The following is a 16,296-nucleotide window of genomic DNA, read 5'->3' as shown; positions in this document are numbered from 1 at the left end:
AGGGCTTTGCAACCTTATTTTTTTAATATTATTGATCGATACTCATATATTTATCCAGTAGATGGCAGCATGAACGTTAAGAAAATCAAGTAGAAAAGCGAAGAATTGCACTATTTCACCCTGAGGCTTTCGGAAACTTTCGGTCCCTAACCGAACGTCACGTACGTATTCGTCCGCTGAACATTTTTTTGTTAGAACAAAAATTAAGTACTAACTCAAATATGAGTACAAAAAGCATGTATTGTTTAACTGCTTTCATATCTATTTTGACCATATTTTGTGAGTTTATTAAAAGGATAAACCCTATGTCAAAGCACTATATTTCTGTTCACTGTGGTCAAACTATCGATAACGATGATATTATAGCATTTACTAATTGAAAATTTATTTTTCATCGAGAAGGGAGAAAAATATTAATTTTAGTACTATTGATGCGTCACAAAGTAATATAGTAATATCATACGCATATTAAAAATATTAATTAATTCTTGTTTTGTGTATATTATTATAAATAAATTTGTAAGTTAAAATTTGGCATCGTCAGTTTACCACCATTATTGTTTTCCGGCACAACGAGGGAGAGCGAACTCGTGGTTGATTGAAAGGAGTGAATAACATACACATTTGCTACATATACAATTGCTGAACCGTTGTTTTTACGTCATGGTTTGTTATTTTGTCAATTTTTAATTTATTTTGGTGTAAATTTTTGATTGTTCATTGCTTCATCTTTATGCTGTTAACGAGTTTTTATAGTTTATGTGGTTGTTATAAATTGTAATTTTTTTTCTCGAATAAAATTAACGTCATTGGTAAAACATTTTTCTCATTTTATTACTTTTGTAAATTACTTTAAATTTCTTATAGCATTTGTGAGACATACTTAATAATTTGTAGACATAAATGTTAATTTTAAGTACATTTTAAAAGTGCTATTGCAGTTTGAAATAATTTCAGATCAATTAAGTATAGTTTCAAATCCTGTCTTTATTGCAAAGAATCCGTTATCTAGGAGTAATTTACGTTAATCTAAGTGTTTTTTGTATAAGCAAATCCAGGGTTGAGTTTTGAACTGTCCTTCTCAAGCTGGTTTCGGACATTACAGGCGGTTTTTACCGTCGGTAAGTGTCCAAAAGTATGCTAAAGCTTAAGGGGTGTAATCTATTCAATTAGTATTCCCTTAGCTTTATTATACTTTTGAACGGTAAAAACCACCTATCCTGTCCCAAACCAGTTTCCCACAGTTCAAAACCTAACCCCTAACGGGGAAGAAAGGGAAAATATTCTAGATGTGGAGCTGATTGTTGTTTGAAATTGTTTCAAAAGTTTCGCAGTGAAAGTTCTTGGGACGATGAGGACTGAATTATTCCTATTAATGATAAGTAATGTACTGATAAAGTGCCCTCAAAAAGTTTCCATAATGTGCCATATTATTCAGTTTTCTGATATTGAAATATTCGGTACATATACAAAAAAATTATCATTAATGAATAAAGTACTAATTTTTATTATTTGTAGTAAACTATTTGCTGTGGCATATGATTTTTTTTCAGTCTTAAGGATCCACAACTCCTATGTTGTGGGTTAACTATGTTGTATGGTTAATTGCATACTTTCGCCCTTGTGTGTTTAATGTCTTTTATGTACTTATTATGGAATTGATTTTTAATTATTGGCCATGTAAGAATAAATTGTAGATTTTAAAATTGAAGATTGAACAAAGACTAATGATGCATCACTAATAATTCTCCTATTTAAAATGATGCTATCGTTGCACTTTTGACTTTCCTCATTCCTTGCTGTTTTTTTTTTTTTGTCTTATTTTGTTATCCATAATTTTTTTTTCAGACAGAAGAGGTGAATCCAAAAGCGTATCCCTTAGCTGATGCCACTTTGACTACGAAGATATTGAATCTCGTACAACAAACTGCAAATTATAAGCAGTTAAAAAAGGGTGCCAATGAAGGTATATAACAATTGTATTATTTTAGTCTGAAAAGAAATTATTCTGTGTCATTGGTAATTAAACCAAATGGCTTCCCATCCTTTTATGTACAATCCCAAAAGCAAAATACTACTAAATTTGTGACGTGTGTCACAGAATAGATGCCTGAGCTATAGAACAATTCTGTTCAAATGTGAGAGGAAAACTCATTTTCTGCAGAAATTCTACAGGATTTCTCAAACTGCAGATTTTTTATTTTTTCAAATACAGTTGGACCTCCATATATCAAAGTAGCAAATTGCCAGGAAAAAATTCGATATATAGAAATTTCGAAATATAAAAAAGGTTCTTATTTTATCATAAAAGTCTCCTGAAACATTAAAATTAAAGCTAATTTTCGTGTATGGAACCCAATTTCTAATTAATATGAACATCGGATTAACCAAAAGTTAATAACTAAAAAATTAACTGAAATAACATTTTTGTGCCTTCATACATCTTCATTCTTCAGCAGTTAAACTTGATTCGTAACATGAGGGGATTTTCATTTTGACAATGTAATCGAGAGAAAAGTAGAACTTGAATGATTTTTACTGAAGCTAAAAAGACTAGGAATGATAATCAACAGACAAAAAGGATAACTTGAAACTGATTTTACAGTGTTACTGGTAGAGACGTATTGAGTAGCACTTTGGCCGAGTACCTTTCACTACTCGGCCGAGTACCGAATTACCGAGTACTCGGCATTTCACTACTCGGCCGAGTTAACAAGTACCAATTATGTTTTAAGAAGAACCACTGACACACACATGATCAATTTTGAACTTATTGGAATAGTAGTATAGACCTCTTTGTCCACATAAAAGTTTTTAAAACTAAATTCCTGCTGAACTTTAATTTTGCATTACTTAAAAAATTTTGTTTATGTCAAAAAATTTTCAAAAAAATTATTTTTAAAATCAAAAATAAATAAATAAATAAAAGGTATGATTAATCAAGTTGGAATTAAGACAAACTATACCAATCTATATTAGTTCTAGTCCGCCAAACATAAATAATTTTTAAAAGCAAATAAAACAAATATGCAGGAACACTGCACACACGTGTTTCTGCGTTACAAGGAACGTCTTTATCAGTGCATGAAATGTGAGCTAAAGAATGTTAAGAAATTCGACAAAAAAATCCGACTTTTGTCGGATGCCTTTAAATCTACAAGCTCACATTTTGTGCATTGAAAAGGAATTCAGTGTAACGCCAAAACACGTGTCTGCAATGTTCCTGCACTATGCTTTTAACCTTGTTTTATTTCCCCTTTCTTAAGCGAAGGAATTTTTATATTTCAACTAACTAATTTTTGTTTGTAACAAAAATCTATTTTTAATATAAAAATTCCATATTTTCTATACTTACCTTTTTTGCACAATTTTTAATAAATAGCTTTTATTAACTTTGGGGACATTAAAATAAAGATTTATTCCATTAAAGCATTAAAAACTTCATTACTCTCAAAATTTAAATTTTACTTGTAAATGATTGCAAAATATTAAATATGCTTGCGCTTTTTTATAAATTTTAATATCTGTCTTGGACAATATTCAATTTTTTGCTACTACTCGGTTTTGGCCAAGTATCTGATCAAAATTTGGCCGAGTACCGAGTAGTTACCGAGTACTCGGTACGTCTCTAGTTACTGGTTACAACTAAGATTTGAAATGAACTTGAGGGAATTAAAAACTCCAGAACAGAACAACGATCTATCTACACACCCCTCAAACCCAGATTTCTTATGAGTTTCTTAGCAACCTTTAGTAAACATAATTTTCTCCCCTAACCTTCATTTTTTCATGAGACAAACAGTCGAAAGTGGAAAAAAAAAATCTACGAATGTCTCAAGAAAAATTTCGATATGTAGAGATTTTTTCGATATTTAGAAACAATTTTTCTATGTAATGAACATGGAAATTTGCTGGGATTTCGATGTATAGTACGATATATAGAGGCTCGACTGTGTCTTCCAATTCAAGATAGAATTTTACAGAAGTGTTGCAGATTTCTTTAAATTAAAAAATCTAAAATTCTCCAAAAAATACAATAAAACATGTCAACCATAGCTAGATAATGTACACATGCATGTCATGTGCGGATATGTTTGCCGCTGTGCAGATACATTTGCTGGAAATGTGTACTTCACTCAAAATTTTTAAACTAATATCAATTTTAAACAATGTTTATCTTGAAAATCTATTGATAAATTAATGAAATATACAGAAACTCTGTACAACCATTGATCATAACTTTTGCCAGAATTGTTATACAGTCCACTCTTGATACCTCGAAATTGAAAGGGACCAGCTAAAATGTTGGAGTTATGGGAAGGTTCCACAACAGTCTCAAGAGTTTAGGACCGGAAGAAAACTTTGAGACAATGGAATATTCGAGTTATTGAGATTCGACTGTAATTAGTTAGTAGAGCAGATATTATTAAAAACATTGCAGAAGAAATTTAATGTTTCTTCTTTTAATTTTGGTTAATTTATTTTAATATATTTTTAGCTACCAAAACATTAAACAGAGGGTTAGCAGAGGTTATTGTTATGGCTGCTGATGCAGTGCCTTTGGAAATTCTATTACATCTCCCTTTGCTTTGTGAAGATAAGGTATGTTTCTTTAATTTCTTTTTGCAAGTTATTTTAAAGTTAAAAATGCATTACTGTATTAAAGGATGGCATTACATTTAAGTTTCTAAACACATCTTTTAACATGAAGAATTATTTTGGTCCCTTCAGTTTTGTGTCAAATATTTTTCACTATGAGATGTGAATATTTTTGTTCTTTTTTTTCATGATTAAAATACATTGTCCTTTTGTACCATTATGAAGATCTGGAACTTTTTTAAAAACATGCTACAACATCTCAATTTAAAAAAAAAAGGTGTATGAAGAGAATACGTATTTTCTTCCAGTAGAATTCAGAAATTTTCGAATATTTTATTTTCGAGTCATCCATCGACCTGCAGGCCAAAATTTCAAACTCAATCAATATTAATGTGTCATACATAATTTTAGAGGTAACATTCTTAATTTTCGAATTTGGTAAAAGGTTTTTCAAGATAGATGCTGTCCGTAGAATAATTACTGCTTGAAGATCTTCAACAACAACATGTAAATTTTAACCATAAAGCATTCAAGAAACGGGACCTGTAATTTTTAAAGCTTACATTCGATGCAAATATATTTTTTTTCTGAAGTTATTGCTTACATTTTGAGACTTTAGTTTCTTATATTTCTTTCGTTGAATTTCTTTTTTCTTTCTCGTTGAGGCTATTTTGAATTCTGTGTTGAACGGCCTGATATGTTAGTCACAAAACTTCGTATTTTCTCTTCCACACTTTTTATGACTATGTAAAGTAAATTTTTGCTTTATTACCTTCCCAAGAGCTTCCTAGAAGGCATTTAAAATGGAATTTTTATTAAATTATTTACACAATTATCTATCAGCGTGACGAACGTAACATATTGATTGTGACAAACGTAATCGCTTGAAACAAACACTGCATCTTTCGAACATTTAGTTCAATGAAAAATGAATAAAATGTATATTATAAAATAGTTGCTTTTTCAATGTTACTGTATAATATTTTGTAATTTTTGCAACAATTAACCCGATTTTCAACACATATTAAAGGGATTTTCTTGGGTTGCATTTTATGGAAAAATCGGCAGCTCAAAAAAAAGAGAGAGAGTTAAAGCAGAGCGAGAGTGGCAGGTAAACAAAAAGAAAATGACAAGAAAAAATGCACCAAATTTAAAAAAAAAAAAAAAAATCAAGAAGACTGAGGAATCAAAAATGAGAAGTCAGGAGATGAGAATTAATTACAGAGAAGCTAGTAAGCTAGCTTTTTAGAGTTGTAAACCAATACAACTTCGCCTTTTTTAACATGCTAGGTTTACGAAAAGATTTAATAATCACGCTCTTCCATGTATTCCCAGGGAAAAAAAGGCTTTTATATATTATCTTGCTAAATAATAATAGTAATATTCAAATTACTGTTGCAAGTTCCTGGAAGAAGCTTTCTTGAAAAAACAATCCTTACGATGGATATTGTTTTCGTAAAGAAGATTGCATTTCTTGATAGCTTTTTGGAAAAGAAAAAATCCGTTTGTGTGTGGTACAAAAAAAAGTGTTGTAAAGACCAAAGACAGAAGAAAAAATTATCTTTTCTTCTTTATTGCATTCTAAACTGCCATTTCACCCATTCGTTTTCTCTCATGCCAAGTCCTTGTTCTTTCTGCGTCTGACTAACGCACATTCAGAACATGATTGTATATTTTAATGAAGAAAATAGATTATAAACTGAGAAAACAAAATCACTCGAAATCCGCCTTTTAGCTGTTGCCAAAAACAATAAAAAATAATATAATAAAGTTAATTTTGATAAATGTGGATTACGCTCTTTAACTTGAATCAAAGAAATCCTCAAACCTGCATTATTTGAAACATTTAAAAGTGACTAAAATCCACAAATATATGCTTATATAAGCCTTGAAATTAAATTGCTAATTTTATTTGAAAAATTAAATTTAAACGCTGTCATTTTTCTTTTTTTCTGGAAACAATTAAAAAACTACTTTACTTCTGTCACACAAAAATGTTGGGGATCAGAAAAGTAAAGCTCTCGCATTAAAAGTTTCACTTCAAGTCAGAGGAGAAAAAAATTAATTTTGCACAAAGCCAGTAAAAAAGCTTTTATTTAGTCCATGTTGAAAAATTGTTGATATAAATGTTACTTTTAAGACAAAGTAGCAATGCTTTCTTATTAATTAATATTTAGACATGTAACGGTCAAAAAACTACATGAGTCATCCCCTGTGACAAACGTAACTTCAGAGTCACGCTCTTCAATGTTACCTTCGTCACACGTCATATTTTGAAGAAATATTCATTTCTGTTACATTATAAGAAAAATGAGCATTATTCGGCATGAAAAGTAAAGTTAAGGAATGAAAATAACGCATTGCACTGTTTTTACAATAATATCTACCTAAACTTTAGAGATATTGAGAGCCGAAGTTCATATTACAAATTCAAGGTTACAAAAATATTACGTTCCTCACACTATAGTAGTTTAGTTTCAAAAACCATTAGTGATTTATACTGTGTTTTATTACATGAATGTTACACATAATTTTTTTATTTTTTCACAAAACCACAAGTAAATGATTATTAGACGTTTTAAACTCACGATGTGCAACAAAACAGAGTCTCTGAATACTACATTTGTCACTATGGAATGATCCTTTCGCATTAGTTAACCATCTAAAATAGTGTGAAGCCTAATGGTTTTCAGCACTTCCGTTGAGTGGAGTAAATTTTTTCAAGTATAGAATATATGTTTTTTTTTTAAATATTTGATGTGTTTTTTTATATTAAAACCAATTTTGAAAGAGAACCAGTAGTTATTGTATTAATATTAACCGAAGCAAATATTTAACCAAATGTAAACTGAGCTGGCAACAACCCCTATCCCGCCCCATAGATTTTGAATGTACAGTAAATCACTGTTTATACGGTTCTCTTTTATATGTTTTTATCAATTATATGTTTTTAAAATTGGTCCGTGCAAAGTTTAATACACATTAACCTATACCTATTATACATTTTTTTCATTTGTACTCTTTTTTCATACAGTCCCTTCAAAAACGTATAAACGGTGCTTCACTGTAGTCACCCCAGTAATGCACAGAGCACAAGTTAAACAGTTTCAAAATGTTGATAAAGCATTCATTTATTTTCCATCTCTTATCAAATTAAATATCAAAATAACAAGGTTTATTTTAAAGTCAAACATCGTTTTCACGACACCCGGATTTCACGAAACTCCATGTGCCACGTCACATTTAAATAAACTTTCGGTTATGACATCGCTCCGGCTATGATGATACTTTGTTGACAGCCCCAAAGAAGCATTTTAGCAAAGTTCAAGAAAAGTTCTTTTTTCCTTCATTAATTGATCATATGTTCAACTCTGGTGCGATGATAATAGGGAAGTTGCAACCTATTAAATGTTCATATTTTGGCTATTGGATATTGTTAATTGACCTTCAAAACTAAAAAATTCACCATCGCCGAATTTTAAAACACCGTGGTTGATTTTTAATGAATTTTTAAAAATCCACGTGCAAAAGTGCGCGCTTCTGAAACGTCACTAGCCTACGTCACAGGGCGCGAACGGGCAGCCTTCCGCCGAAGATCCCTTGTTTTCGCTAGGAATATTTTGAGCGCGCTGATATTTATATTTTTTAGAAATTCAATAATCCTTTTGAACACACTATGGAGATCGGATTCGTTAAAGCACAATCTAAATAATCTTCCTCATGTAACATCAATGAGGATATTCGAATATTTCCGAGAGGATGAGAGGTTTAATGTTCCAGAAACGCGAGGAGTTAAATGCGAGGAGATAGCCTTTTACGTTTCGTCTTCGAAGTCGAATGCGTGACCTTCGGCTTCTGCCCTACCGGAAGGCGCATAACGTCACTTCCTATGCCATCTGACGTCACAGGCGCTTGAACTTTAAAAATTAATTTAAAAAAAACTACTTATCGTATCGCAAAAATTTTTTCACCTATGATGTTCATACATGTTACTCTATCATATAAAAATAAAATTTAAAAATCGAAAACTTCCCTATTATTAATGAAATTTGAACTGAAGTAGATCCATATAAGGACGCTGTTTTGGAACCAAGGCTCCTTCCATAATGCTGCTTCTTCACATGGGGAATTTTCACCCCAGAATTCAATAGCAACCCTGTTTTATATTATGTATACTTTAAAACAAAATTCATTTCTTAATTTTTTGTTCCATAATTTTGTATTAATATTTTAATTTCTTTTTCAGAATGTCCCTTATGTTTTTGTAAAGTCAAAACATGGTAAGATAGTTTCACTTAATCTTTTCATTAATATACACATGTTTTTCTATTTATTGTTATTACTGTATTTATTGTAATTACAAAATTAAGTACTCGAATTCCCTACACATTTCCCCCCAATTATCTGTTTTAAAAAATGTAAAATTAATAAGGTGCGTTTGCAATTATACCCTGCCGCATATTTGTGCAACTTTTTTTCTTCAACGTCAAAGTATTAAATCTTAACTCATTAAACATAAGATGAACTTCCTAAGATTGCGTCTGTGTCTAAAGTTGTTTATTTTACGTAGCTTAAATTTTTCTTTTATGGGTTCTATGCTACAAAAAATAAACATCCCTACAGGCAAAGAGGAAGCTGATATTAGTGCCTTTAATTATTGTTTTGAAGAAATGAACCTGTACTCACCATTTCAAGCACAATTTTTTTTTTTTTAATTACTGATAAAAGCTTAAAAGTTATTACTTTATCTTGTTTTTAATTTTATTGCTAAAATTGAATGAAAATCAAAGTCAGCTCTTTTTTGCCATCACATCGTTCTCTGTCGCTTCTGATTATATGAAGGAGTTATTTTTTTCAGACTAAAAAAAATCTTTTATTTTAAAATCAAGTTATAGTCATATATATTTTGAAACTAATTATTTTTTGCTTTTCAATTTTTGTTACAAAAATTGAAATTTTTGTAACAAAATTTTTTTTTTCTTTTTTTTCTTTTGACAAATGATGAAATCATTTGAAATAGAGTTACTTTGTGTACGTAAGTGAATATTTTTATTATTTTTGAATAGTTAAAATGCTCTATTCATTCATTAAAACCTAAGTTCTTGATTAGAGAATAGCTCAATATGGCTGGTTGCTAAAAAGCCCCAAGGCAGAATAGTACTAAATTTACATCGCAGAACAGATGCCTGAGCTGCAGAACAATTCTGTTCAAAGGCAAAAGGAAACTCAGATAAATTTTCTGCCAACATTCTATAGATTTATGTGAAATTTCTGCAGAAACTGCAGATTTTCTTCTAGTAACTTCAAACTCAAGATAGAATTTTGCAGAAATTCTGCAGATTTCTTGGATTCTTTAACAGAGGGTATTCTAGTCTAGAAATTTCAAAAAAAAAAAAAAACTTTTTTTTATTTCATATTTTTAAAGTTAAGACCTTTAAGAATATGCTCATCATAGAGAATTCAAGGGAACTTGTATTATTTTTGAAGTTAGAGTTAATTTTGTTAAAATAAATTCGATTGCTCTCATTATATGTGACAAATAAGTATCTTGAAGGTTCTGTAAGAATATTGTGTACTGTGGATTTCTTCAGTGTTAAATTCAAAGATGGATAAAACTAAGTCAAAAAGAAGAAATTTGCCTCCAGCTAGATGACGAAAAGGCTAGCAAATGGGATCAAAAGGGTCCAGAATACCCCCTTAAATTGCAAGAAAATCTGAAATTCTCACAAAATATATTTTTGTAGAAAGCTGACAAAAAAAAAGTTGAATTTGATAAGTCATTTGCAAAAACTTTAGATTTACTTTAAAATTAAACAAATCTGCTGAATTTGCAAAATTCTATCTTGAGTTGAAAGATATTTGTAGAAATTCTGCAGAAATTTCATATTCTAAATCTGAAAAGATTAGGAATGTTTTTGGTTCCCTTTTCCTTAATTTTCCCAATCCATCTTCATCCACTGCAATTTTCACCATTAACGTATGTTTTGTAAACATGCCAACATTGAAACAGGTCCAACACCCATCTCTGAAAATTGCGTGTCTTGTTGGAGATTTTTAATCCATTTGCATCTTTAAAATATTTTAATTGTTTAGAAAGTTTTAAATTTTCTTATTATATGCTACCCTTACTCGACTCATTTTATTTAATATTTTAGTAATGTATTTATTAACATTATTTTAATTGCTCTTTCATGACATGTAAAATAAACCAAAAAAACGTGGTTTGACTCTGAGTTTCAGATTTTTATAAAAGTTTGTATCTTTGATCTTTCTATGCATTTTAGAAAGTATATAGAATAATTTTGGAGAATCTCAATCTGTTTAGATTCCACAAAAATGCATAGCAACAGCGAAGTTTTAAAAACTGAAAAAAAAAAAAAATCTTCTATATGAAAGGATTTTGATTTTAGATCTCCCGATTTGTGGAAAAAAATCACTTTGGTTGCTTGTGTATTCAATGCTTGAAGTACTTGCTGAACAATTTTGGTCAAGTGATTTTACGTTGCAGAACATTGTCAAGTACTCTGCTTTGGGGTTGAAAGGCCTCAATTAGTTTTACACAAATATGTCTGTTATTTGCTTAAATAAAACTTATCACTTGTTATTTTGCAGCAATAATTATACTGCTGGAAAATTTAGTTCAAAATTATTTTCATATGGACTTTTTAGTTTTATCATGATCAGCTATGTCTTTAAGAGTGGTTTTGAGAGTGTCTTAAAATTCTTATGCAAACGGAAAGTAAAGTGTTTGTATTAGATTTCCTGTAATGTTTTCCTGTAAAGAATTTAATATACTATTTTTCTTATAAAAAGGAGCATCTTTTCAAAATATATTTTTAATTAAGAGTTTAAAACGCTTTAAACACTGCATTTTATTTAACATGCAATGGTTTTCAAGTAGGGGACGGAAGGAAATGATTATCATTGGTAACGTAAATCAGATATTTTTTTGTGAACTTATTTAGAATAATCAGGGAAAAATCGGGGAAATTGTTTTCACAGTTCCTGTCGCCATCCTGTTATTCTTTTAAAACAGACTAAGTATTGTTTAATGTTAATGTCATTGATAATTGATTATATGTATGTCTATAGTAAAGAATTCTTATTTTCATAAAAATATTTTTTTTAGTTCAAAGCCCAATCTTTTTTTTTTCCATTCTCAGCAAAAATTTAAGTATATTTAAAAGTATTTAACATGAATCACTAGTTTTGGATGAATATTTTTTAAAGATTTTATTTTGTTATGTATATGAAAATAATTTGTCAAAAACTTGACGGTTTGTCTTTTTGTCCTTGATTAGAGCAAATATTTTAATGTAGATAAATACACAAAAGGTTAAAACAGTCAAGTCATATTGTTATTTTCTCTCTCTCTCTCTCTCTCTCAAAAAAAAAAACACTCCCCATCCAATCAAATTTATAGTTTGAGCTCATGTTACATAGCTGCCAAGTGCTCCGTTTTTCCCGGAGTTTCTCCGATTTTTATTGCGTACTCCGAAAATCCGATTTATTCCAAAAAACTCCGTTTTTTGACTTTGCTTGTACACTTCGATTTCTGAGGAAAAAGAAGAAATTTCCCTATCCTGGAAGGTAGCAATTGTGCACAAACCAGTGGTTGGAAAAACTACATTTTTTTTGTAGCGAACTACAACTACAACTACTTTGTTACAAATGTAGTTAACTACAACTACAACTACTTTTTTCAAAATGTAGCAACTACAAACTACTTTTGAAATGTAGTCGCTACTTCGCTACTTTCTAAAAAAATAAGTAAATAAAAAGCATACACATTAGGTTGTCCCTCAAAAAATTAAAGTCAATATTTCAAGTCGTATACCCTCTTGTATTTTTCCTCTTGTGTCAAAACAATTGTGAAAAAAAGTTTAATATATTTTGCACAACGGCAATCCGTGCCGACTTGCACCTGAAAGTGTAAAACAGTACTTGTATGCTATGCCAAATCGAAAAAAAAGAAAAAAAATTTTTTTTTTTTTAGAAACTCGAAATTTCTGTTCATAAAACGTTTCCCCTGTACCCAACACCCCACATGTACCAAAAGAACATTTATTCAAATTAAAAAGCATTTAGATATGCCACACTTGACCTAAAATTTATAATTTTATTTAAAAAAATGATTTTTTTGTCAGTTATCTTTTAAAAAATTGCATATAAATTTAAATAGAATATCAAGTTCAAAAATTACTGGCGAACACATTTACAAATCAACAATTACAAACGAATAATAAATACATAATATAGTATTTTAAATGAAAATTTTAACTCAACCTGGAAAAAATCCATATCTTTGAGTACTATGTGGGAGACTTAAAAATTGCAGGAAAACAAAAATTTCTATTTAACGCTAATTACCCACTTTTCTATTTTACTGTATTTTTTTTTTTTTTCAGCTTGATAATTTCGTAAAATCTTACTTTTCTGAAAATGTGTATCAAAAACTTAATTTTTTGATGAAAATTATAAATGTTAGGCCACGTGTGGGATATCTAAATGGCTTTTAATTTAAATACATGTTTTTGAGGTGCATATGTGGGGTATAGGAGCAATGTTTTATCAACATAAATTTTTAGTTTCTAAAAAAACATTTTATTTTAATTTTGCCTAGCATTACAAGTGCTAGTTCTCACTTTCAGACATAATCGGCACTTGTTGCCGTTGTTCAAATTATGATTTTTTTTTTTTTTTTTGACGTAAAAGGATAAAATATGCGACTTGAAAAATCAACTTTCGATTTTTTTTGGGGGGGGGGGAACCCTTATACACACACACCGTAAGAGGTTTGAACAAAAAACGATTGATAAATTAACTCATCAGAAGACACTATGAAAAATGCCCGTTATCATACTCTCATATACTGTAATGCTGGTATTTATTGTAAGTCTTCCAGAACAGTTCATTTTTTTCCTTTTCTATAACATTTTTAGTAGCTTCTTTTTATTAGGTGAATACTGTCGAAAATTTAAGCCTCGCTAAAATATTTTTATTTTACAATCTTCGGTCTGTTCATATAAAATACACAAAATTTTCAACTTGCGAAATCACCGCTATCTTCATTTTTGCGAAAATAAGTGCTTTTTTCCATATAAATATTGGTGAAATATGAAAATTACGATGACAAACTAATGGCGTCAAACAGATAGAACGTATGGCGTCAAAATGAAATGCCTGAGGTCAGCTGGTATTTTTATGAGTCTTATTTCTCATTGCATCTGATGATGTACCTTGTGTAAAATTTACGCCAGTTAAATTCGTTTGAACCTTGATTTTTTTTTCAGTTTATTTAAAAGTAGTTTCCAGAAATCGCTACAAACTACAATTTTTTGTAGTTAACTACTCACTACACTACTTTTTTAAAAAAGTAGTGCGCTACACTACAAACTACTAAAAAATGTAGCTACTACAGTAGCGTTGCTACTTCCAACCACTGGCACAAACTCAACAAAAGAGGAGGCAATTTTATGCCCTGGAAGCATTAGTGTCAAGATAAACACTGAGCGGGAGCGCTAATCGATCGGAGAACATCGTTTTTTCATTGAGCATTTCAGCTACGTGCAAAACGTAGCCGCCATTTTTGGTCATTCAGAAGATGGAAGTAGACGATGCTTAAGTGCTTTCGTTTTCAAAGACAAAGCAGAATTGGGGGTTTCTTTTAACTGCAAACTAATGAAAATCAGCAAAATGTGCTGCAAAATGGTTTTTTTTTTTTTGGTTATTATAAATAATTTTATTGAGAAATGAAAACAAGTATACTATTTAAAATTTCATCTTATCCCTATTGCTTTGGACACGAATGTGCTAAAGAATCTCAATTAAATTGTAGTTTCATGGGGATTTTTTATTTTTAAATTATTTTCATGCAACAAATTCAAAATTTTATATCTGAATTTTTGACTTAGTCGTCATATTTGGTCATTTGCGAGATTTAAGTACACAAAACTCTTAAAGTGGCCAAGTTTTCAAAATCGGAATTAGATGTTTATTGCAATGCAAACTATTGAAAATAATGCGAAATGGGCTTATTCCCCCCCCCCCCCGGAAAATTCTTAATTTTTTTCTTGAAAAATGAAAAAAAAATTTCTTCAGAATATTATGTTATCCTGATTGGTTTGGATGCTAATGTGCTAAAAACTCTATTTCATCTAAATTTTAGTGTTTTTAAGGATTATTAATTATTTATAATTACTTTTAATGCAACAAATTCAAAAATCTATCAGCTTAAATTTTTTGCATTGTTGCCATGTTTGGTCATTTGCAACATGGAAGTAGACAAGACTATTAATAGCCCAAGTTTCCGAAAACAGAATTTTTTGTTTGTCTCAATGCAAACTATTAAAAATAACAAAAGGCAAAAAGTTGTGTTTTTTTTTTTAATTATTTTTTTGAAAGAGAAATTTTATCTGTATTTGATCCTTATTGCCTCGGAGGCTATAAGCTGAAACCATTTCATCTAAAATGAAGGTTCCTGCTGACTTCTCATTTATTTATTTTTTTTTTTTTTAAATAAATCAGAAATCTATTTTAACTTGAATTTTCCATGTACAAAAAAAAGTATTGAATGACTCTATTTTAAAATGTGTGAAGTCCTATTCATCTATTTTTTTCATGAAAGTTGTAAAAACTGCCCCATCTCCCCTCCAGTTTGTGTTTCAAAACTTGGTGACAGTGGTGGCCACTAAGTTTTTGGAGTCTAGTGGCCACTGGCCACTTAGAAGATTTGCAAGTCTTGACCTTTACTATGAAGTTGCTTTACTTCCAAGTATGAGAAGTAAACGTGTTTTTTTTTTAAATCTTCAATATGTTCTTATGCATTTTCAATGCATGTAGGATATGTATAAAGGAATATTTTTAAAAAGGGTTGCAGTTTTATTAAATCAAACAGTAATCATGTTTTTTTTTTTTTTTTTTAAATTTTCAATATGTACCTTCGTAATGATGCTTTTTTAATGTAAAATATTTTTATCTTATACTTGGTTGTAGTTTTGTTGAAAATCTAACATGAAAATTCAGAAACGCATTGTAATGGTGCTTAGAACTTATAGAAGCTTACGGTACAGAAGGAAGGTTTAGCACAGGCCACAATTTGGTGCTCCTATTTTAACCCTCATTGCTCCTATTTTTTCCCTTAAGTGCTCCTATTTTTTTTATCTTGAGGTTGGCAGATATGATGTTAACTATTTTGTCTTCTTTTGTTATAGCTCTTGGAAGAGCATGTGGTGTATCCAGACCAGTGATTGCATGCTCCATTACTGCTAATGAAGGCTCACAACTAAAGCCACAGATCCAAGCTTTACAACAGGAAATTGAAAAGTTGCTTGTTTAATTTAGTCACTGTATTATATGATCATCCTGCATCATGTATATTTGTTTACATTAAATGGTTCTTATTATAAATTAATTGACTTTTATTGAGTTAAAATTATGGGTGGTAGTTCAAATCATTGATTTAATGAAGGAGTCCTTCTCCCTGCATTTATAATTTAAAGCGGCTGCTAAATTATTTTCTCTGAGACCATTTCGCTGTTTAATATTAAAACATCCTCCCTGATTAAATTAGTAGCTTTTAAACTATTTGAAATAAAACATTGTAGATTTTTTTAAAAAGATACAGTTAAACCTATTTAGTGTCTATAACAATAAACCTGTTTATAACAATACTTTCCTTGGTCCAAATAATAATGA

General features: G+C 29.9%; 1 protein-coding gene across 1 annotated transcript; it reads left to right on the top strand.

Annotated features, from left to right (window-relative positions):
- Nucleotides 1-541: 541 nt before the first annotated feature.
- Nucleotides 542-16,002, top strand: LOC129229837 (NHP2-like protein 1 homolog). Its single transcript, XM_054864212.1, has 5 exons — nucleotides 542-666; nucleotides 1,849-1,966; nucleotides 4,499-4,602; nucleotides 8,846-8,879; nucleotides 15,813-16,002. The coding sequence occupies exons 1-5, from the start codon at nucleotides 664-666 to the stop codon at nucleotides 15,935-15,937; spliced, it is 384 nt and encodes a 127-aa protein (XP_054720187.1). The 5' UTR covers nucleotides 542-663; the 3' UTR covers nucleotides 15,938-16,002.
- Nucleotides 16,003-16,296: the final 294 nt, after the last annotated feature.

This window comes from Uloborus diversus, chromosome 9, assembly GCF_026930045.1.
Source record: "Uloborus diversus isolate 005 chromosome 9, Udiv.v.3.1, whole genome shotgun sequence".
In the NCBI taxonomy this organism is placed as follows: Eukaryota; Metazoa; Arthropoda; class Arachnida; order Araneae; family Uloboridae; genus Uloborus; species Uloborus diversus.
The sequence above is the reverse complement of the archived record's forward strand: the minus strand, read 5'-3'. Positions and strand labels throughout refer to the sequence as shown.